Source organism: Pteropus vampyrus, unplaced genomic scaffold, assembly GCF_000151845.1.
Source record: "Pteropus vampyrus isolate Shadow unplaced genomic scaffold, Pvam_2.0 Scaffold347, whole genome shotgun sequence".
Lineage (NCBI taxonomy): Eukaryota > Metazoa > Chordata > Mammalia > Chiroptera > Pteropodidae > Pteropus > Pteropus vampyrus.
Window position 1 is genome coordinate 910272 of NW_011889128.1, and position 21113 is coordinate 931384.

Below are 21113 nucleotides of genomic sequence, written 5' to 3' on the forward strand. Positions count from 1 at the left end.
TGTTTCAGAATGTCTTGTGACAAAGGGTTCCATGGTCAAATAAGTACAGGAAATTCCCTATGCCTTTCTTGGGGACTCTTGATCATCAAAAGTGCATTAAAGTCATTGAAGTCCTGCAATGAACAAATGCATATAGCTTTGTTTATCCCATATTTGCTTGACCACAGAAACCTTTTATCAAGTAGTTCTACTTCTGTCCTTTTACAGAAAATAAACTGAGACCCAAAATTAGTGGATTTCCTATATACTGCAATAACAAATTAGAAAATATACTTGGGGAGAAAAGGTTCCCATTCACTACAACGAAACCCATTAACTACAGAGTAATAAACTTCACAAGACACATGCAAAACCTATATGAAGAAAATGATCTTTTAATCCTGAAGGATATAAGACCTAACTAAATGGAGACATATACCATACATCTGAATAGAAAGGTATTATTTAAGAATATTGATTCTCCCCAGCTTAAACCTTAAATTCATTGCTATTCAAAAAGGATTTTTTAACAGAACTTAAAAATCCAAAGTTCCTATACATTTTTTAAAAACAGTGGAGGTGATGTGTTTATATACCAGATAAGCACCAAAGCACTGGCATAGAAAACAGGTTTTGTGGGGTTTTTTTGTTTGTTTTTGTTTTTGTTTTTTTGTTTTTTGGCACAAGAATAAATCGGTGGAGTTGGAGAGGGTTCAGAAACAGTCCTGACTATTTCTGGGGATTTAGTTTGATAAATGTGATTATTCTAATCAGTGGATAAAAGATAGGCTGTTAACTAAATTTACAGTTATAGCCGTACTCTGAAAGACTGCATATCTTTTAAAGTAATTTTTCAAAGACCAAAATGGAAAAACAAAAATGAGGCCCCATATTTAGTATAAATTGATATGGCCTCTTGGGAAGATAATTGAATCACATTTATGAAAAAGTTGAACCCTTTGACTCAGCAAGTACACCTCAAAGAATTTACTTTTTTTCCCCCATTTCTGTGGCAAAATTGAAGGTAAAAGTGTTCAGTACAGCAAAATGTGACAGTGGAGCATCAATATCCATTAGCAAAGGACTAAGACTAGCCACTAAAATATATTATGTAGCTATTTTTAAAAAAATGAGGCTTATCAAGCTATATAGTTGAATGATATCAAAAAAATATGTCAAATGAAGAAAAAGTGAAAAGCAGTGTGGCCCATTTGGGCCAAATTATACACAAGCACTCAAATTCCTACAGAATATTTCTAGAACACTCAAGAACTGATTCTGGAGTATAAATTCCAGCCACTAGGGCCTTTCACATTTATAAGCCAAAACAAAGCCAAAGGTCAGAGTGGACCGGATCCTCTTTTCCATGCTTTTATCATTCCTAGACTTCGAAGCCACCAAGTTGGCAGCTTTAGGAAATGACAAGTGTACAGCGTATCTTCAGGCCCAGGTGCCAGTCATGGGGGACATTATAGCAGCTGGTGCTAGCCCAGGACTGGTACACCAGGTAGCACCAAGAACAGAAGTAGTAGGTATTTCCTTAAGGTCAGGGGCCTCAGTGTTGTCATGCCCAGGCTTTGGGAGGAGCCCTCATTCCTGTTCTTCATAGAAGAGCAAAAGGGGTACATGGCAACAGAGAGTCATGGCTGCAGGAAGAGGGCACTAGTTTGGCTATGGACACTCACTGCCCATCCCCATAACCAGAGGACACTGACCCCAGGCTCCTGCTTGTTCAAGGTGGGACCGAAGTCTGAAACAAGTCCAGGAAAGAACCAAAGACTGAAACATGGGTTGGAAGCAGGGAGACTTTGGTTAGTACTGATTTGATGTGTAATTTTAAGTAAAATGATTTATTTTGGGAGTTGAGGAGGCATCTTTTTAAAATTTGTACAAAGATACCATATACACATATCAACAGATATGCTTGGGTATTTACCATGATGATTGAAGTAGAACCCATGGATGTTCAGAAGGGATCCACAATTTCTGCTCCCTTTCTGGGCCCAGATAACCCACCAGTTCTTTGGTCTCCCTTATCTAACACCTTAGGCATTCTATATCCCAGTTCCTGCTCACTGGGGACTCAAACAGTCTGACTTTAAAAAAAAATTAACAGCTTTATTAAGATGTAATTTAGATACCATACAATTAACCTGTCTGAAGTGTACAATTCTGTGGTTTTTAGTATATTCACTGGGTTGTGCAATCATCACAATCTAGTTTTAGGATATTTTCATCCTCCTAAAAGAAACTCCATACTCATTAGCTATTACTGCTTATTGATAAGCCCCTACTCCTACAGCTCCTTTCCCTCAGCCCTAGTCAATCACTAATCTTATATTGTCTCTATGGATTTGCCTATTGTGGACATTTCATACAGGAATAATACAATACAAAGTCTTTTGTGATTGGCTTCTTTATATTCTTACATAATGTTCTCAAGGTTCATTCATGTTGTAGATTGATCAGTACATCATTTTATTGTCAAATCATATTCTTTTGGATATAACACTTTTGTTTATCCATTCATCAGCTGGTGGACATTGGGGTTTCCATTTTTGTCTATTGTGAATAATGCTGCTATGAACATTCATGTACAAGTTTTTCTGTGGACATGTTCAATTATCTATATATTTCCAGAAGTGGAATTGTGAGATCATAAGATAACTTTATTGTTCAACCATTTGAGGAACTGTCAGACTGTTTTCCAAAGTGGCTGCACCATTTTACATTCCCACCAACTGGGTATGAATGTTCCAATTTCTTCACATCTTCACCAACAGTTGTTATTAAGTCTTTTTTTATTATAGCCATCCTAGTGGGTATGACTTTGTGGTTTTTATTTGCATTTCCCTGATGGCAAATGATTTTGAATATATTTTCATGTGCTTATTGGCCATTTACATATAATCATTGGATAAATGTCTATTCAAGTCCGTTGCACGGTTTTTAATTCATTTGTGTGACTTTTCGCTGTTGAGTGGTAAGAGTTCTTTATATAGTCTAGACACAAGTTCTTCTGATTTGCAAATTTCTCTCCCATTGTTTGGGTTGTCTTTTTACTTTCTTGATGATGTCCTTTGAAGCACAAAAGTTTTTAATTTTGATGATGTCCACTTTATCTATTTTTTTTTCTTTTGTTGCTTGTGCTAAGAAACCATTTCCTAATCCAAAGTCATGAAGATTTAGTATATGTGCTGCCAAAGTGAGCACAAGGTCATGAAGATTTATGCTTACGTTTTCATCTAAGAGTTTTATAAACATAAAGTTTATAACCTAGTTATAAATTTACAAGTTTAAAAATTATAAACTTTTAAAATAAACTATAAAAGTTTTATAGCTGAAAACTCTTAGATTTAGTTCTTTGATTCATTTTGAGTTAATTTTTGTATATGATTTGAAGTAGGGGGTCCAACTTCATTCTTTCACATGTGGATAACCAACTGTCTCAACACTATTTGTTGAAAAGACTATTCTTTCTCCATTGAATTGTCTTGACAACCTTGTTGGAAATAAACTAATTAAATTAGAGGCTTTATTCCTGGACTTTCAATTTTATTCCCTGGATATACCTGTTTATCTTTCCTTATGCCTGTACCACACTAGCTTTATAGTAAGTTTTAAAATTAGGACCTGTGAGTCCTCCAACTTGTTCTTCTATTTCAAGATTATTTTTGTTTTCCTGGATTCCTTGCACTTCCGTATGAATTTTAGTATCAGCTTGTCAATATTTGCAAAAAAAGAAACAAAAAAGAAAAGAAAAAGAAAAAGAAGCTAGCTGAGATTCTGACAGAGATTGCATTGAATCTGCAGATCACTTTGAGCAGTATTGCCATCTTAAAAACATTAAATCTTCTGACCCACGAACATGGGATGTTTTTAGATTTTTAATTTCTTTCAATGGTTTTATAGTTTTCAGTGTAGAAATGCTACTGTTTTTTGTTAGATTTATATCTAATTATTCTTTTTGTTGCCATTATACATGGAATTGTTTCCTTTGTATCATTTTTGCATTATTCTTTGCTGGTGATAAGAAACACAATAGATTTTTGTACATTATTCTTGTATTCTGCAACCTTGTTGAACTAGTTATTAGCTCTAATAGTTTTTGGGTCTGTAAATAGAGATAGTTTACTTCTTTTCCAATCTGGATGCCTTTTATTTCTTTTTCTTGCCCAGGCTAGAACTTTCAGTACAATGTTAATAGAAATGGTGGGAGCAGACATCCTGATCTCAGGGGCAAAACATCCAGTCTTTTACCATTTAAGTATGATGGTAGCTGTGAATTTTTCACAGATGCTCTTTGATTAACTATCAAGTTAAAGACATTTCCTTTTATTCCTAGTTTCTTACACTTTTAAAAATTATTATGAAAGGGTGTTGGATTCTGTGTCTACTGAAATGATAATGAGTTTTTTTGTTCTTTATTAATATACTGTGTTACATTTAATTGATTTTGGATGTTAAAACCAACCTTTCATTCCTTAGATAAATCCTACTTGGCCATGCTGCATAATCATTTTTATATAGTGCTGGATTTGGTTTGCTAAGGGCAAAATTTTGTTGAAGATTTTTATATCTATGTTCATATTAAATATTGATCCGTATTTTTTCTTGTGGTGTCTTTGTACATTTTTGTCATCTGGATGATGTCCAGACAGCTTGACTTCTAGCCCTCACTTTTCTTCTGCCCTGACTTCCTTTACCTTCCTCAGTCTCTACCAGGACTGTCCCAGGTAGTGAATGCATCTTGGGAATGCAAAATCGTAGAATTTGCTGCTAGGGCAGAAGCTGGCTGGCATCACCCCTCAGTGTGTATTGTAGATTGCCATCATCATCCCCTCCCCAGCTGGATAAATTGGAACTCCTCACAGAAGAATGCTCCAGGACCAGGGCTGAGGCAGAGGCAGGGCAAGGCAGCAGGCTTTATAGGTAGGGTAGTCATTCTGGATTCAACTGAGGAATTTTGGAGACATTTTCAATTACATACACAGCCCACTCTCAACAGAAATCCCTGCCCCTGGAGTTTGCCTTGCTTTTAGTTCCCACCCCAGCTCTGACCTTATCTCTAATCTACTCCTTCTACTCAGCAGGTTCCAGCAATTCTGGCCTTCTCTTTGTTTGTTTGTTTCTTCCCAGTCTGGGAGCCTTTGCACTTGCTCGTCACTGGAGTTGGAACCCACTGCTTAGATTTGCCGACACTCATTCTCTTTGTTCAAGTCGCAGCTCAAATGTTACTGTATAAATTTCTATTGCTTCATAATAAATTATCACAAACTTAGCATCTTAAAAACACCACCCATTTATTATCTCATAGTTCTGTAGTTCAGAAGTCCAGGCTGACTCAGCTGACTCAGGTCCTCTACTTAGGGTCTCATAAGGCTGAAGTCAAGGTTTCAGCCAGCATGGATTCTCTCTGGAGTCTCTGGTGTAGAATCAACTTTCAGACTCTACCGGGTTTTTACTGAATTCAGTTCCATTTGGCTGTAAAACTGAAGTCCTCGTTTCTTTATTAGCTGTCAGCCAAAGGTTGTTCTTACCTTCTAGAGGCAATCTACATTCCTTGTTGGGCCCCCTCCATCTTCGAAGTTGGCAATAGCACTTCAAGTCCTCTTGCTTCAAATTTCTCTGACTTCTCATTCTGTTTTCCTCTTGTTACTAGCTGGAGAAGCAATGTTATTACATTGGACCCATCTGAATAATTCAGTATAATCTCTCTATCTTAAGATCAACTGATTAGTAGCCATAGTTATATCTGCAGTCTTTTTTGCTATGTAAGGTAACATATTCATAGAGATTAGGGTATGGAATCTTTGGGGGCTATTATTCTCCTTACCACAGTTTATCCTCTAGCCCTCAAAACTTCACATCTGTCTCATATACAAAGTACATCTGGTTCCTCCCAAGGTCCCTAAAAGTCTTATCCCATTACAGCATCAAGTCAGAGTCAAAAAAAATTCTCATATAAATCTCATCAAACCAAAGTCTCAAATCTCATTATCTAAATTAGATGCAGGTGAGGCTCTAGGTATAAGCCATCCTGGAGTGCAATTCTCATCTATGGGTCTATGAAACTAAAGAAACATGTCATGTGCTCCTAACATGCAATGGTGGAACAGATGTAGAATAATAGTTATAAACGTTCTGGTTCAAAAAAGGGAGAAATGTAAGGTAAAAAGGTGTCACTGATTCAAAGCAATTTCAAAATTCATCTGAGCAAATTCTCTTAGGTTTCCAGGCCTAGAAATAATCCCCGTGGACCTGTTCTGCCCTCTGAGCTCTTAGCTCTGCCCTTTGGATTAATCACTTTCCCTTAAGAAGCCATCTCTGACTAACTATTAAAACAGCCATCTCCATTGTCATTTTTTTTCACATCATGCTGCTTAATTTTTTAATAATACATGTCATGGTTTTGGAATATTTTAGCTATTTCTATACTTATCCTCATCAGTAAAATATAAACTCTATGAAAGCAGAGACCTTTTCTGTATTTTCACCTTTATTTCTCCAGCACCTGCCATAATGCCTGGAACTTAAGTCTTACTCAATAAATATTTTATGAATAAATGAACAAATGAGTTAAATGTGAAATGGGGCGATGTGGTAGGCTGAACAATGTCCCCCTAAATCTGTCCACATCCTAATCCCTGAAACCTGAAAATGTTATCTTATATGGCAAAAGAGATTTTGCAGACATGACTCAGGTAAGGATCATGAGATGGGAGATTATCCTGGAGTATTCAGGCGGGAAGGTAATCACAAGATTATAAGGGGGAGACAGGAAAGTCAGCATCAGAGGAGAGGGTGATGTGATGATACAAGCAGAGATTGGTAGGATGTGCTTTGAAATTGAGGATAGGGCCACTAGCCAAGGAATGCAGGCATCCATTAGAAGCTGCAAAATGCAAGCAAATTGTTCCTCCAGAAGGAACCGGCCCTGCCAACTACTTGACTTTAGCCCAGTGAAACTAATTTTGGACTTCTGACTTGTAAAATAAACTTATGTTGTTTTAAGCCACTAAGTTTGTGGTCATTTGTGACAGCAGTAATGGGAAACCAATGCAATTGGGATGGATTAACACTCATAGTGTGTGACTGCAACTGCTGGCAGTCCCCCGATATTTGTTCTTCCAGAATGGGACTGCTTCCTGGAATAGTTCCCTAGTTCCCCTAGAACTTTTATCTGAGTAAAAGGATGCTCAGAGTAAAGCTTATATTTCTCAGCATCCCTTTCAGCTGGATGTGGCCATGTAACAACATTCTGGCCAAAAGGATTAGAGCAAAAATTATCTGTACAAGTTCTACACTTTAGGGTAAAGGGCAAGCCAGTCCCTTCACTTTTCTGCTTCCCAAGGGCTAGACTGTGGGAGTGGTGGTGGTCCATCTTGGATCATGTGTGTGAGGGCAATACTCCAGGGATGGAATAGCAACAAGATAAATAATAATTTTATCATTCATGGGTCCTGATAACTTTATTCAAAGACCCACCATGCTAACTTGGAATTTTATACAAGAGAAAAATAAACTATCTTGTTTAAGCCGTGGTTAGTTTGGGTTTCTGTTTCATGCAGCTGTACCCACACATAAACTAGTACAGAATTTCCTATCCATTATGTTGAGGCTTCTTGGAAAGGTAGACATCCGTGCAGTTAAGGAGAGTTTGGGCTTTACTTTTACTCTCTTTTTTCTTTTGGGCAATTTCTTTGTAATGATGCCATTGTGGTCTTACGATGTATGTGAAATTGACATTTACCAGGAACCAAGTTGATGCTAAAAGGTCTGGGGCCCCATCCCCCTATTGTTTTTCTAGTTCCCATGAATAGCTACCACTAGTTGCCAAGAACCAACAAGAATCATGAAGGCTCCCTGGACCTGATGGTAAATATTTCTGAACAAGGGGCAAAGGCTCAGACCTCATAGCATCACAACAGCTCATTTTAGTATGCCAACTGTCATGGTGATAGGAAAGGAGAACTGAATAGAGAGCTTCTGCAATATGGAGGGAGTTTTTATCAGTCAGCTAGGATCAAGTTATGCTGCAGTAACAACCCCAAAATCTCAGTAGCTCACAACAATATGTGTTTTTCTCACTTATAATCCATGTCCTCCATGGTAACTGTGGCTCTGTTCTACATCATCTTTATTCCAGAATCCAGTCTGAAGGAACAGCCTCAATCTGGAGCTTTCATTCTCAAGAAAGAGAAGAGAGGAAAGTTGGCACACCCCACAATGGCTCCTAAAATTTCTTAGAAGCAGAAAGCTATAAAGAAGCATAAAGCAAGCTATATGCCCAAAGCTGATGTTGGTGTAGTGGGATATGTAAATTCTTTGTATGGTGGGGTCCCATAGGGATGGCCAATGAATGTTTCTGAACAATTGTAAAATCTTCCCCAGTCTGCCAGCCTTATCACAAATACTGCCTGTGTTTTCCCCATGTGCTAAATAAATGCATCCCCTTCTCACCCAAATGACTGATCTAATCATGGCATCAAGTTCAAGTCCAGGTCCTCTATTAGTCTCTATATCAGGTCCAGATATGACTTCTCTTGATCCAGAGACCTATGAACCAATAAATTAAAGTAAGTTACATCTGCCCCCACAACCACATCCAACTTTGAAGTGAAACAGGGACAGAATAATAGCAGTAAACACACCTATTCAGAAAATAGAATGAGATATATGCACCAGTTACTGGTCCATAGTAATTCTAAAATCCTTCTGGGCAGATGTTGAGAAGGCCCCCCCACCCTTCCCTGGGAATAGGACTGTGTCTTGGGACTATATCTAGTTCATTCTTCTCCATGTCCTTGGCTCTGTCCTTAGAGTGGCCCATCCTTTTCTACTTACTCTCCTTGGCCACATTTGAGAAAATATTGGAAGTTATGCCTTTCTGAGGTAGAGAAGCTTTCTCAGTCTCCTTCATGCCCATAGAAATTTGGAGGCCATCAAGGTCATATTAAATTTTGAACATTCAGTCTTAAAAATCCAAGCTAATGGCTTTTTATGGAGGAGAGGGCTTCTTATCTATTTAATTTCAGTCAGTTCCATGGGCCAACAGCCAAATTCACAATTCTTTTCAGACATGCCTCCATTTAGACTTAATTATAAGCAAATGGAGCATACAAACACCCCTGAGGGAGTTATACTCTTAATCTCTTTTCTCTGAATCACCTTGACTAACTGAAAGGATTTATTGGGAACCACTTTGACAGATTCAGAGGTTTTAAAAAAGACATGAGAGCCATACACTTGATATGGTCCTTGCCACAAAGATGAGATTTAATAAAAATTTGTGGCTTAAGGGCCTTGTAAGTTGTATCTTTCACTGGTTAAAATGTGGATCACTTGCATAGAGTTTCTATATTCTCTTCCACTTCTGCTTACAAACTGGCCAATTATTTTCTGAGGCTACTCTTTCTTACAGTAACTTGTCAACTGTAACCAATAGCAACCAAGACACACTACTAATATTCTTTCCCAAATTTTTTGCCTAAAGTCCCAAGCTCATTTAGAATTTATATTCTTAGTTACTTCTTCTAGCTTACAGTTTAACCAAATGTTTTACGTAAGTTTAATATAAAGTTTGTTACACTTCACCACTGTAGAACACACTTCACCATCTTTCCAACTTCCAGTGATGGTTTCCTCACCAGCTACTGTCCAGCTCCAAGGCCAAAGTCACATAATTCAGGTTTATTTTTATTGTGGCAGCACTCCACATCTGGGCACTAGTTTTGTAACAGTTAATTTAGACTTATTATGATGTGGTAATAACCAACCTCCAAGTGTCAGTGGCTCACAACAAGAGAAGTTTATTTCTCACTTATATCACACATCATTTTACAGGTGAGCTACAGTACAATATCATGTCATCTTAATTCTGGGTTCCAGGATGAAGAAGTCTTGATCTGGCAATTTCCAGGCTCAAGGCAGAGGTAAAAGAGAAAGGAAACTGCCAGACTACTTGTTGGTGCTTAAAGCTTCTATTTACATTTCTGCTTATATTACATGGGCCAAACCAAGTCATGTAGACAAGCCTATTGTAAATGGGGCAAGCCTATTGTATAGTTCTCCTATAGTGAGGGACCCAGTAGGAAAGACAGCATATATTTGTAACAATAATATAATCTACCAGAAATGTCAATCATCGAGCTTGTCCACTCCTTTATACACACTCCGCTGCAGTATTTTGTATACTGTAACATCACATACATCTTGAGCAAGAATAAAGTCTTGACTTAAGGTAGATATATCATAGGAAGGTCTATATAGCCTGACCTAGACCAATCATGTCCCTTTGCTTAGAAATTTGAACTATGAAACATTGAGTGAACAAGGCCATACGTGGAGAGAGCTGCAGCTGAAAGATTGTGATGCAAGATGGATTTAGAAAAGCCACAACTAACCAAGACTCTGATTTTTGAAAGTTGGACTGATAGCAGCCAAGCCAAGATTTCAGTGCAAATCATGTAGTTTTTGACATGACATGACCTCATTCATGTGTTTTCCACAGGGAATGGGTATACACAAGGGAGCCTGTGAAATCTCCAGTGCATGGGGCCCCTTGTCTGGTAGGTCTGCTCTAAACTTATCACTCACCTGTTCAAAAACCTTCCATGGGTCCCCTAGCCCACAGGAAAAGTTCAAACTACTGAGCCTAGCATCCGAGGTCTCCGCTTGGCCATCTAGCCACCTTTCCCAGGAGGTTCTGGACAGCTTTCTGCATGAGACAAGAAAGCAGCTTTTCAGGGATGGCACTGTCCAGAATGGCCAGGCAGAAGTCACACACAGCACATGGACACCAGGGCTGTACATATATGGCATAGATACTCTGTCAGATCCTAGTAGGTGTCACGGGTTATGTAGTTTTACTCTGAAGTCAGAAAGGTGAGGAAGCAAAAAAAGGAGACCAATAGGACAGGATTCTGCTGATGATACAGGCTGCAGGAGAAGAAATGGAGAATCAGGGAAGCCCAAAGGCCCCATGTCCAAATCAGTCTTCTACTGGGGCAGAATCCAGGGGTCGAGGGCATAATTTCTCCATCGAGTGGACATCAGATTATTTATATACTGCTGAGAATGAGCTCTTTCCTGCAGGAGTCTAGAGTTTCACCTATACTCAACACATGATCACAGGCAGGAGGAAGGCGTGCGTTCTCTCCCAGACTTGCGTAGCCACAGGTTCAGTGGCTAGGGAGTGGGACCCAGCCACGCCTTCTCATGTGAAGTCCCTGAATCCCTGTCCCTGCCAGTTTCTTGTAAGCCCCAAACCTTCCACCACTTTTGCAGGTTTGATCATGCCCCCTGCACTTTGTGATCCAGTCAAAAATCACTTTTGAGCGTGACTACAGACTCACTCTCAAGCCCCACGAATATCAGCATCCTACATCTAATTGCTGTTTAACACTGGAGTGTTCAGTCCCCTCAGGATGCTCTCCAGACCAATCCCAAGGCTCTTCAGGTGTGCATTTGGGTCCGCTGGACAATCAATCATTTTGCAGTTGTGACCTGGGACTGCTGCTCCAGGCCTCTTCAGGGACACTGGGAGGCACTGCAGAAGTGCACCCGGCCATAGATGGAGACAGAGTAAGCAGGGGCTGTTCATCCATGGCGCAACCCCGCCCTCCCCCATCCCAAGTCCAGGGCCGAGATCCAAGATTGAACCATAGACATCACATCTAGCCCTTCCACTGCATCCACAGTAGGTGGCCAGTGGCGGAAGCAACAAGTACTGTCTGTGGCCAGATGGACTGGGCAGCCAAGAACAGCAGTGGCGGCAGCAGCAGCAAGAGGCCTGTGGGGCTGAAAGTGGGATGGGACAGGGTGGTCTAACTTGGCCAAGACCTTGGACCAGGCCAGGCACGGCCCCACTCCAACCAGGTTTGGGAACCAGGAGCCAGTTTAAGGCTCGGCCCTGAAATCAGGTGTCTAGGGACAGGCGCCACACCCAGCTCCAGAAACTAAGCATATGGACTTGGAACTCAGAAATGTAAAGTCAAGGCTAGAGCTCAGATGCCTCATAGAAACCAGGCTCCTCTGCCTCCTCCACCCGCCTCAGCCACATGACCCCTTAGAAACCAGGTGTGCTGATCCGGAGTTGCTGGCCCTCCAGGCTGAACTCTGGCCTGCCTGCAGGGCACTCTTCCTGGCAACCTCTCCCCCTGTGTCTTCCTATAATTGGATCCTCATTTAACATTTCAATACTCAAGTGTCACCCCCTCTAAGATGGGCCCTTCCTTGTCTTCTGTATCCAAAGTAACAGCCTCAGTTACTCAAACTGCCTCTTCTTGGCCTCAGGAATACCTACCGATGTCCCGTCCTGCCAGATCTCACCTGTGTCCCAGCCTGGCCTGTCCCAGCCTCACTGCTTTGGGTTGGTTACTCACATTGGTCCTTCCCCAGGGACAGTACTGAGCCAGATGTTATCCCCTCCCAGCCCTACCCATTCCTACAGGAGAGTAGCAGGGCAGTGCCAGCTGCTGTGGTCACACCACCTAGAACAGTCTGATTGGAACCTGCCTGGGCTAGGGCTGGCCCCCAGGATGGCCAGGAGGTGGGAGGCTACATACCTGGGGGCCCAGGGCCAGCCCTTCTAGGAACACACAAGCACAGGGGAGTCTCCAACCTCTTTTCTTTAATTTCTTACAAACCATGTGTCCCAGCCAAGCAGGATACCACAGCACCCACCCCCCACCCCCCCACCACCAGGCATTGTGGCCCTAGGCGGAGGGGGGCATGAACGAGTGGCAGCCGACCCAAGGAGAACCGTCTGTCCCTTTGCACAGTGCAAGCATGAGTAAGGGGGTCCAGCTGGAGGCTCTGTCCTGCCCCTCCCAACCCAGCTGCTGGAAGAGAAGGCAGACCCTGGGTCCCTGGTGCTCTTAGTACCTGCAAGGGAAAGAGGGAGAGTAGGGTCTAAGGGGAAGAGGAAAGGCTGGGCCAGGGATAGGGGCAGGCCAGGGGGCAGGCCCACAATATCTCACCGAGTATGCGTGATGCTATCAAGCCAATAAGGAGACGCAAATAATGACTGCCAGAATAAGGACAGTGATGGACACACAGACGGCAATCAACACTTTCTTCTGTGGGAGAGGAAGGGGTCAGGGAAACTCACTCAGGAGGGGAGGAAGGGCCACCCAGGGCCAGGGAGGGGAGGGGAGGCTCACCTTCCGAGCTTTCTTCTGGTTCTCTAGGGCCATCCTGACATGTTCCTGTCCACGTTCCACATAGTCTGCTGAGCTCAGAATATTCTTCTCAATTCGGTTGATCATCTCCCCCTGCTCAGAGGAGGTAGCAGTTCAGGTAGGTAGGGATGGCTGAGGGGAAAGGGCCCAGTAGTCCCCTCTGCCCACCCCAGCCCCAAATGACCAAAGGACACTCCTGGCAGAAAACACCGCACGAACAAAGATATGGAGGCAGGACCACATCTGACACAAGTTCACACTCCTGAGGTTAGCTCCCAGGCCTCTTCCTATCATGTGGTGCCTTCTGCCCTGGTCTCTTGCTCCATACAACCTCTATTTGCAATGGTGTCTTAGAGCCAAGTGCCTTAAATGGCACAATACCTTTTCAGAGAGGGTGAACTCCCGTCCCCTCACAAAACTGCCTGAATTTGCCTGTTCTTCTAGGCCTGTCTCCCAGCAGCTGTGAAGCCCTTCCCATCCCTGCCTCCTCATGGCACTGCCAACCTCTAGGTTCTGGTACTCTTACTAAATGAAATCCCTTCTCTACAACTCTCAACTATAAAAGGGCATTGGCTGCAGCACTGGTGGGTCAGCTTCTCCAGGACAGGGATGGAAGCTCACCTCACTCCATACAACCAGGCTAGGGCAAGAATACCACTTACCACCCAACCCTGTATAGGTTTTAGGCAGCAACTTTGACTGGAGCAAATAGAAGAATAAGGGTAGATTCTAATAGTGAGGAGGAGCCAGGGTTGGGGCCATACCTGGAATGGGCTTAAGTTGGTGAAGGAGGAATGCTATCTACAGAGGAGTGGCCAGTGGGATAGCTGTGGAAGTGGATGTAATTCTGAGACACTGCTAATGATGGAAGTAAGTGCCAGCCCTGGGGGTATGGCCCAGCCTGAAGGGGACTAAAAGCCTCAGGGAGAGAGGCTAAGGGTGAAGGCAGACTGACAGTCACAGCTGGGGTTCTAACTGAACATGGTCTCACAACTGGGGTCTGGGTCAAGCCCAGCCGGCTCCTTGGGGCGCTCACCTGCATCTCCACTTCAGTAGCCAGAAAAGTGAAGATCTCATGAAGTTCACGAATACTGCGTTCAAGTTGCTGGATTTCACTATGCCGGGCTGAGATCTCATTTAGGGCCTGTCGAGTCACCTGCGTGTCCTTCAGTATCTGGGGAGTACAGAAGAGTGGAGGGACATGTAACAGGAAAACCAGCAGCAGGTCAGACATTCCTGTTGAGCTTTGGGGCAGCTCTTTGGCTTAGCTCTTTGGCTTAGAACTGGGCCAGGACCCTGCTGAGTGGTCCTGGAAAGTACATTTGTTTCATTCTGAGCCTCGGTATCCCCTCAATCAAGAAGGACCAGAGCTTGGAGAGGATAGGAGGCACAGCAGAGGGAGACCAGCTGTGGCCACTCACATTGGACACAAACACCTCACTTTGCCCGCTGTCCAGCATCTGCTCCAGCTCCTCGTCAGACACCATTCCAGCATTTGCTGTGAAGGATAAGGCCAGGTTCAGAGCCCAATCAGATTACCACACCCTGTGGGCCAGGCACAACAACTCACTGATCTTCAGCTGCCTCCGAATCCGCTCCACATTCTTCTCGCGGTATTCAGACTGCATGGAGTTGCACTTGTTGATGAGCTCCACGAATTGCTGGGACAGGACCCCATGCTAAAGATGGAGAATATAGGCTGGGCATCCCTGGGAGGATCCCTGCCCAGTCTGGGCCTGAGCATCCCTACTGGCACAGTGAGCAAACAGCATGAGCGATGATAGATGTCCGTGCCTTAACCATCTTGAAACGCTCCCCCATTCTCTCAAAGCAAAAGCTACAGCCTTACCAGGGCCTTGACCTGCTCCTCCCCCATTTCCCCTCTGACCTCACCTCCGGCCACTGTCCCTCTCTTATTCCCTCCAACCACAGTGGGCTCCTTCCTGCTCCCTGAACAAAGCATACCCCTATCTCAGGCCTTTGCACTCTCTGCTCCTTCAGCCTAGAATGCTCATGCCCCACAAAGGCCTTTAGATCTGCTCCAATGCTACCTTCTGAACGAAGTTTTCTCCACCTTTCGCAATTGCACCTGTCTTCTTCCAGCCCTCTGAACTCTTCTTTCCTGCACCTTTTCCTTAATACTTAACAATGTTCTAAAAAACTGTATTTATTGTGATGATTGTCTCTCCTCACTAGAATGTAAGATCCATGACAAGAGAGATCTTTGGTTCACTACGGTATCCCAAACAGTGAGCATTTAATAAATACTTGTTGAATGCTTGCTGAACACCAGCCGCACCACTCAGATTAGACATGTGCTAGTATGCCTGGAGTTCAGCCTGTTGCCCAGATTTTACTGGTCCCGCTGGGTCCTCAGCCTCTCACACTGATGACCACCACAGGTTCCCCCTGGAAATGCCCTCTCACCTTGTCCAGTTCCCTGATGCCTTATTCCTTAGAGTTCTTTTCTCAAAGACACAACTGCTCTCCTGGCTTCAGCTACAGCCTTTCAAGATATTCACACTGTTCCATCTTCAATCTGGGCTCTTTACTGAGCTCTGGGCCTACCTACTCCAATTCTGAACTCCAAGAACTCCTCACTGGGCCCCCAGAGAGAGCCAGTCAGATCACTTCAAATCTCCTTCCTAAGATGTTGATCCAGTGACCCTCTCCCATTGTCCCCTCCAAAGAAGTTCCTCTTTCTGACATCTTGAATTCTGCTCATAGGGTAGAGGATGTCTCTGTCATCTGAGCAGGAAACCTCCCAATCATTTATGACTGCTCCCTCTTTTTCCCTGGGCAGAGCCATTAGCTACCAAGCCTTACCTAAGTAATGTCTTTGTCACCTATTCAAGCTTAAGTCCATATCTTGGCTCCTAGAAAGCATGTCTCCCACAGCTGAGCCCAGATTATATCTAGAGACTCAATGACTTCTCATTGAATGGAAGAGAAGGCAGGGTGTTAAAATGGAATGGGAATCAGGACAGTGCCTGAGAGAGCCAGTCAGATCACTTCAAATCTCCTTCCTAAGATGTTGACCTTGGGTGAGTCCTTTCTCTCTCTGATCCTCAGTTTCCCCATTTGGAAAATCATCAGGTTGGACATGCTCTCCAAGCACCTTCTTATTCTGTCATCTAATGATCTATAAAACACTTGCTGGAATGTCCTAGTTCTGGGAATAACAAACCCACCTGGGTTTTTCTCATTCTCATGTTGACCGAATAATAACTCTCATCAGCTTCCTCCTTCTGGGGCTCTATGGCTGTGGGAAGACACAAGGGTATTGTGGGGAAAGGGGTATTACCTGTGGCTTCTGAAAATTGTTTGGGGATCATGACACAGAGCCAAGGCCATATCCCAGCTACACAATAGAGGGGTGCTTATCTCCATAGGATTTTTAAAGGAAATATAACATCATTAAATGACCGATTCTGAGCCTCTGACATGTGAAAGTATATTTTTCTTTGCAATACATCAGAGAATTTCCACAGGTATGCAGAGGCCTCCTAACGAAACCCCCATCTGCCAGCCCAAAGAATTCACACTGGGCAGCAAGAATTGTGGCAGTCAATGATTTCACAGTAATAAAGGAACCCGAAAAGCAGGCATGTGCTGTGTAAAGTACTATGCACTGGAAGCCCGGAGACAGAAATTCTAGACTGCTATGTGACCTGGATATACCGTTGGCTTCTCTGGGCCACTCACTCTCCAGATATATCAGGAGCAGCGCTGAGCCAGAGGGAAGGAGGTTCTAGGAACTTACCCTTCAGCTGCCCGCGGATCTCCCTCCCCAGCTGTTTGATCTCCTCGCGCAGGTTCTGCAGGTCCTGCTTCATGCCTGAACGAGAGAAAGTAGTCCCTGTATCAATAAATCTCCCTGGCCACCACCTGCGTGGAACTGCAATCCCCACAATCCCTCTGGCTGAGCATGCGTTCTGCACCTAGGATTGCACTCACTCTCCTCGGGAAGGGGCGTGGCCAGGATGGTGACCTGCTGCTTCTCCAACTCTCGGACTTTATTCTCCAGCTTGACAATAGTTTGCCGAATTGTCCGGACCTGGGAAGGGTGACTGAGAGGGCTGAAGGAGACACGGGGGTACTCCAGACCGCGTTGCTCCTCGGGTCCTCCAGCCCCCTTGTGAATTCAGGCGGAGACCCCAGCCTCTTACCTTCTGGAAGAACTCATCGTCCGGGTTCCCCAGCCGTGGTGTGCCCGGGTGTACCACCAGTGCGACCCGCTCCTTGTCCTCATCATCCGAGGTGTCATGCGCCTGTCAGGGCCGGGGTCATTGTCATTCACTTCCTTGCTGTCGCTCTCTCCCAGCAGAACTCACGGGCTTCCTGGTCTTCCTCGCTCTCAGCCACCCCTCCCTGCCCCGAAGACCGGGAATCCTGCATTCCAGTCAGACCCCACCCAGTCCTCCCATCCCAACCCTGCTGCCCCAAATTCTCACCTGCTTCAGCTCATGGGTCCTGTCCCGCATGGCGGCCCGATCTCCCTCTCCCTAGCGCCTCAGCCCCCAGGGCCTAAAGATTTTAAGTCTGGAACTCCTGTACCCCACTCACACCCTCCCCTCCGCCCTCACCCTTCGGACCCTAAAACCCCTCGTGAGCCGTCAGAGGTTCTGTCCCTGACACCATCCGCAGTCAATGGGAAGGATCCGAACACAGGGACCCCCAGGGTTCCACAGGTTAGAATTCCCTTTTCTTTCCCCCCCTCCCGCTCCCTCAGCCTCGGCCCCGCCCACTCTAGGATGACTCAGGGCATGCGCACCAGGTTGCATCTCTTCCCCCGGCGGGAGGGAAAGGCGGAGGTCGGAAGCTGCAGCGCCCCGAACGGAAGCACAACTGCCAGGATGGGAGAGCCTGTCCCGTTTACCGGAACTGCCTCATCTTCCAACGGAAATCTTGTTGCCAAAAGGGGAGGGAATGCGTCGTTCGTACGTAATCTGAGACGCCCAGCATCTCGCATCACCCCATGGTGCCCCGCCCCGCATCACGTGACCGGCCCGGGGTCAGCCTCTCCGACTACAGAACGTGACGCTTAGACTGTCACGAGTTACGGCTTCTGTCAACAGAACCCCACTCTGGAACACCCTTCTCCTTACAATGTCTCCGGTACCCCGGCATCCGAGCTACGGCCCTCTAGCTCCCGCGAGGCGGGAAAGGAGCGCCGACTATCCCCAGAGACCTTTTGAGGCAGTGGGTGGTAGGACCCTTGATGAATTTAGCTCTATTTATTTTGAGTCCAGGGACAAGGGCAGACTGATGACTTAGAATTTGGGACTGACAGCATCGTTGGGTCCTTGAAATTCATAAAATAATGAGATCTAGTGTCAGAGAATTGCAGGGTTTGAAGAAAGAGAATGGGGGGTGGGAAGTGACCTCACCCAAGGCAGAAATCTCTTCTCCCGCATTCTCCTGGTGCAGCCTCTGACATGCGGGAGGCAGGCGCCCAGCTTGAACACTGTAGTCTGGAGCTGCACTCACCACCTTCTGAACAGCGAGACCATTTTAGGACAGCTCAGGCTGAGAAAAGTGTCTATTATATTGAGCAGTTTGTCTTGCACTTGGGTCTAGCTTCTGGAGAACACACACACACACACACACACCCCACCCCACCCCACCCCCCGCATGCATTCTACATTAGAATGGACTGTGAGCTCCTGAAGTCAGTGCATGATTGTTTCGTTCCTACCTGAATCCCCAGCACCTAGTTGCATACCTAGCGTATAATGGGCCCTCAATAAATATTTGTGGACAGAATTTAGCCTTTTATGTGTCTGAAGATAAAGCTTATGGTTCCTTGATCTTTTCTTTTAGGCTTCAGGCACTCACAGTGACACTTCTCTAACTCTGGCCCTCTAGATGTTCATTCAATAGGTATTTATTGGCCACTTAATATGGGCAAGACACTGTTCTAGGTGTCAGAGATACATCAGGGCCTAACAGATTAAAATGCCTTGCACTTGTGGAAATTGCATTCAATAGGAAGAGTTCCCAAGGCCACCGATTGAGTCTCAGCATACGAGGAATGAATATCGGGTCCCCGGGATCACAGGGCTTTTTCCAGGGAGCTCCTATGAAGTTTCAAGCAAGGAAAAGAATGGTGCCTCTCTAGTATGCCCTGGTAAGGAAACCTAAGATTCCTATGACTGAGTTGCTGTGGACTTCTGGAAAGTCACTTGTCTTTGGTCTCAATCTTCTATCTATACAATGGGTGGCAGTAACAGGGTGGGGAGATAATCTTTATAGGTATTCCCTGCTGCGAAGTTCAATGATTATAAGGATGGAAACTGTGTAATATATATGAGGGACTTTGATCTTTCTCTCCCCTTTAGAACCTAGCTCACCTAGTGTCAGGAATGAGGGGATGAGGATACTGGTGCTTTGGTTAACCCACAAGGGAAATGAAGGGTTGGAGGGCTTTTCAGGAGGCCAAGCCCTGCCCCAAGGGATCCCCTGGAGATCATGAAGAAGGATTTCTCTGCTCTTGGGTCTTCTGTATCAGCCTTTGCCTGCCTCCCCACCCCCGCCCCCTTTGTCTCCTTCATATTCTGTTTCTCTGAATAGTACAGTGGAAGGAATTTGGGACATCTGACTCCTAGGCCTGGGTATGATCTTAAATAATTCATTGCTCCTCTCTGGGACTCAATTCCTCCATTGCCCAACTTGATCTGGTAATTTCTGCCTTGCCTAGGGTAAAAACTGAACAATATCAAGTGAGGTTAGGAAAGATGTGGAAGAGTCTTGTGAAATGTTGGGGGGTCCCCTTCTGTGGGCTTTTACTGCTATGGGTTGAACTGTCTCTGGGTCCTACCTGCTTCTTATCTGCTTCTCAGCCTTTTGACAACTTGCCTTCTTGGTTCACAGCTCTGATTTGGAGTTACTGTTGCCTTTGTTAAATTGTCCGGGATTATGATAGTCATTATTTTATTTGTGGTCTCTGGGTGGGATCAAGGGATTGTGACTTAAGGTCCCAGGAGGCTGGGTTCATAGCCTTGTAGTATGGGATGTGGAGGGGATGGGGATCAGAAGCCACCTAGGGAAAATGGCTCTGGGAATGGGGTTCTGCAGAGCCGAATTCTTATCTCTGTTTCATGGTCCTTTGTTACTCAGGCCCTCTGAGCAGGCTTGATATGTGTAATAAGTGTATTGGGTCTTGGATGTGTAGGTGCTGGTGGTGTATGTATATTTTTCTTTTAGTCTGTGTGAAGGTCAGGCCCTACATGGTCCTGAGGCTTGGCAGCCTTCCCTGTCTCTTCCACTTGCAGGTCCATCCTACCAACACTGGAGCTAGATGACCTGGCTTGGAATCCCTGCTTGTTCACTTACTGCATAATTCTATAAGGCAAATTACTTAACCTCTCGATGCCTCAGTGTCCTCATTTGAAAAGGGAACAATAACAGTACCAACCTCATAGAGCTGCTGTGAGGATTAAGTGAATAGGACAATGCTTCATATAATGTAAGTGCTATATAAGTGTTTGCTGCTATTATATGATGGTATGATGATGATTGTTACTCTGAGAGTGTCAGCAGCCCCAGCATCTCCGTCTGGGATCCCACTCTACTGCTTGTCCAGAGTCTCTTTCCCCTTTCCAACTCCTGAGGTCCAGGTCCTAGGCTAGTGACCTTACCAACTCCTGTGGATCTCTGATATCTCCACATAGATCTGACACACCATACATTTTGCTTATTTATTTTATATATTGTCTTTCTTTACCCTTCCTCTCTACCCTACTAGAATGTAAGCTCCATGAAGGCAGGGATTTCCACCTGTGTTATTCACTGCTGTGTCCTCAACACCTACAACAATGCCTGGCATATAGTAGCTGGTCAATAAATATTCATAAATGAATGAAATTATTTTTTAATTTAAAATTTATATAGCATTTACTATATGCCAGGCACCAAAATACGATTCTAAATTTGGCCACTTCATAAATA

General features: G+C 44.4%; 1 protein-coding gene and 1 long non-coding RNA gene across 9 annotated transcripts; one reads left to right on the forward strand and one right to left on the reverse strand.

The window, feature by feature from the left end:
• Positions 1-12595: 12595 nt before the first annotated feature.
• Positions 12596-18065, reverse strand: STX4 (syntaxin 4). 8 transcript variants are annotated; one of them, XM_011378612.2, is made up of 12 exons: positions 17938-17987; positions 17618-17690; positions 17333-17434; positions 17121-17220; positions 16927-17001; positions 16355-16425; positions 14734-14842; positions 14585-14661; positions 14200-14337; positions 13146-13256; positions 12963-13061; positions 12597-12867 (listed from the first exon to the last, which is right to left on the reverse strand). In XM_011378612.2, the coding sequence occupies exons 2-11, from the start codon at positions 17645-17647 to the stop codon at positions 12981-12983; spliced, it is 894 nt and encodes a 297-aa protein (XP_011376914.1). In that variant the 5' UTR covers positions 17648-17690; positions 17938-17987; the 3' UTR covers positions 12597-12867; positions 12963-12980. The 8 variants fall into 8 exon arrangements, with proteins under 8 accessions (XP_011376917.1, XP_011376914.1, XP_023378225.1 ...); XM_023522457.1 differs by having other exon boundaries at positions 17121-17242; positions 17938-17956; XM_011378615.2 differs by lacking the exon at positions 17618-17690 and having other exon boundaries at positions 12596-12867; positions 17938-18057.
• A 118-nt stretch (positions 18066-18183) lies between these two features.
• On the forward strand, positions 18184-20527 carry LOC111730987. Its single transcript, XR_002776903.1, has 3 exons — positions 18184-18372; positions 19155-19293; positions 20438-20527. It is a non-coding gene; the product is annotated as an uncharacterized LOC111730987 (long non-coding RNA).
• Positions 20528-21113: the final 586 nt, after the last annotated feature.

Bases quoted from the DNA above. Each gene is read 5' to 3' on its own strand.
- STX4 (XM_011378612.2), bottom strand. From the start codon at position 17,647: ATGCGGGACAGGACCCATGAGCTGAAGCAG. The intron at 16,426-16,926 runs GTAAGTTCCTAG...GTCTTCCCACAG, and splicing joins GATCCGCGGGCAGCTGAAGG to CCATAGAGCCCCAGAAGGAG. The intron at 14,338-14,584 runs GTGAGTGGCCAC...TGTACTCCCCAG, and splicing joins GTGAGGTGTTTGTGTCCAAT to ATACTGAAGGACACGCAGGT.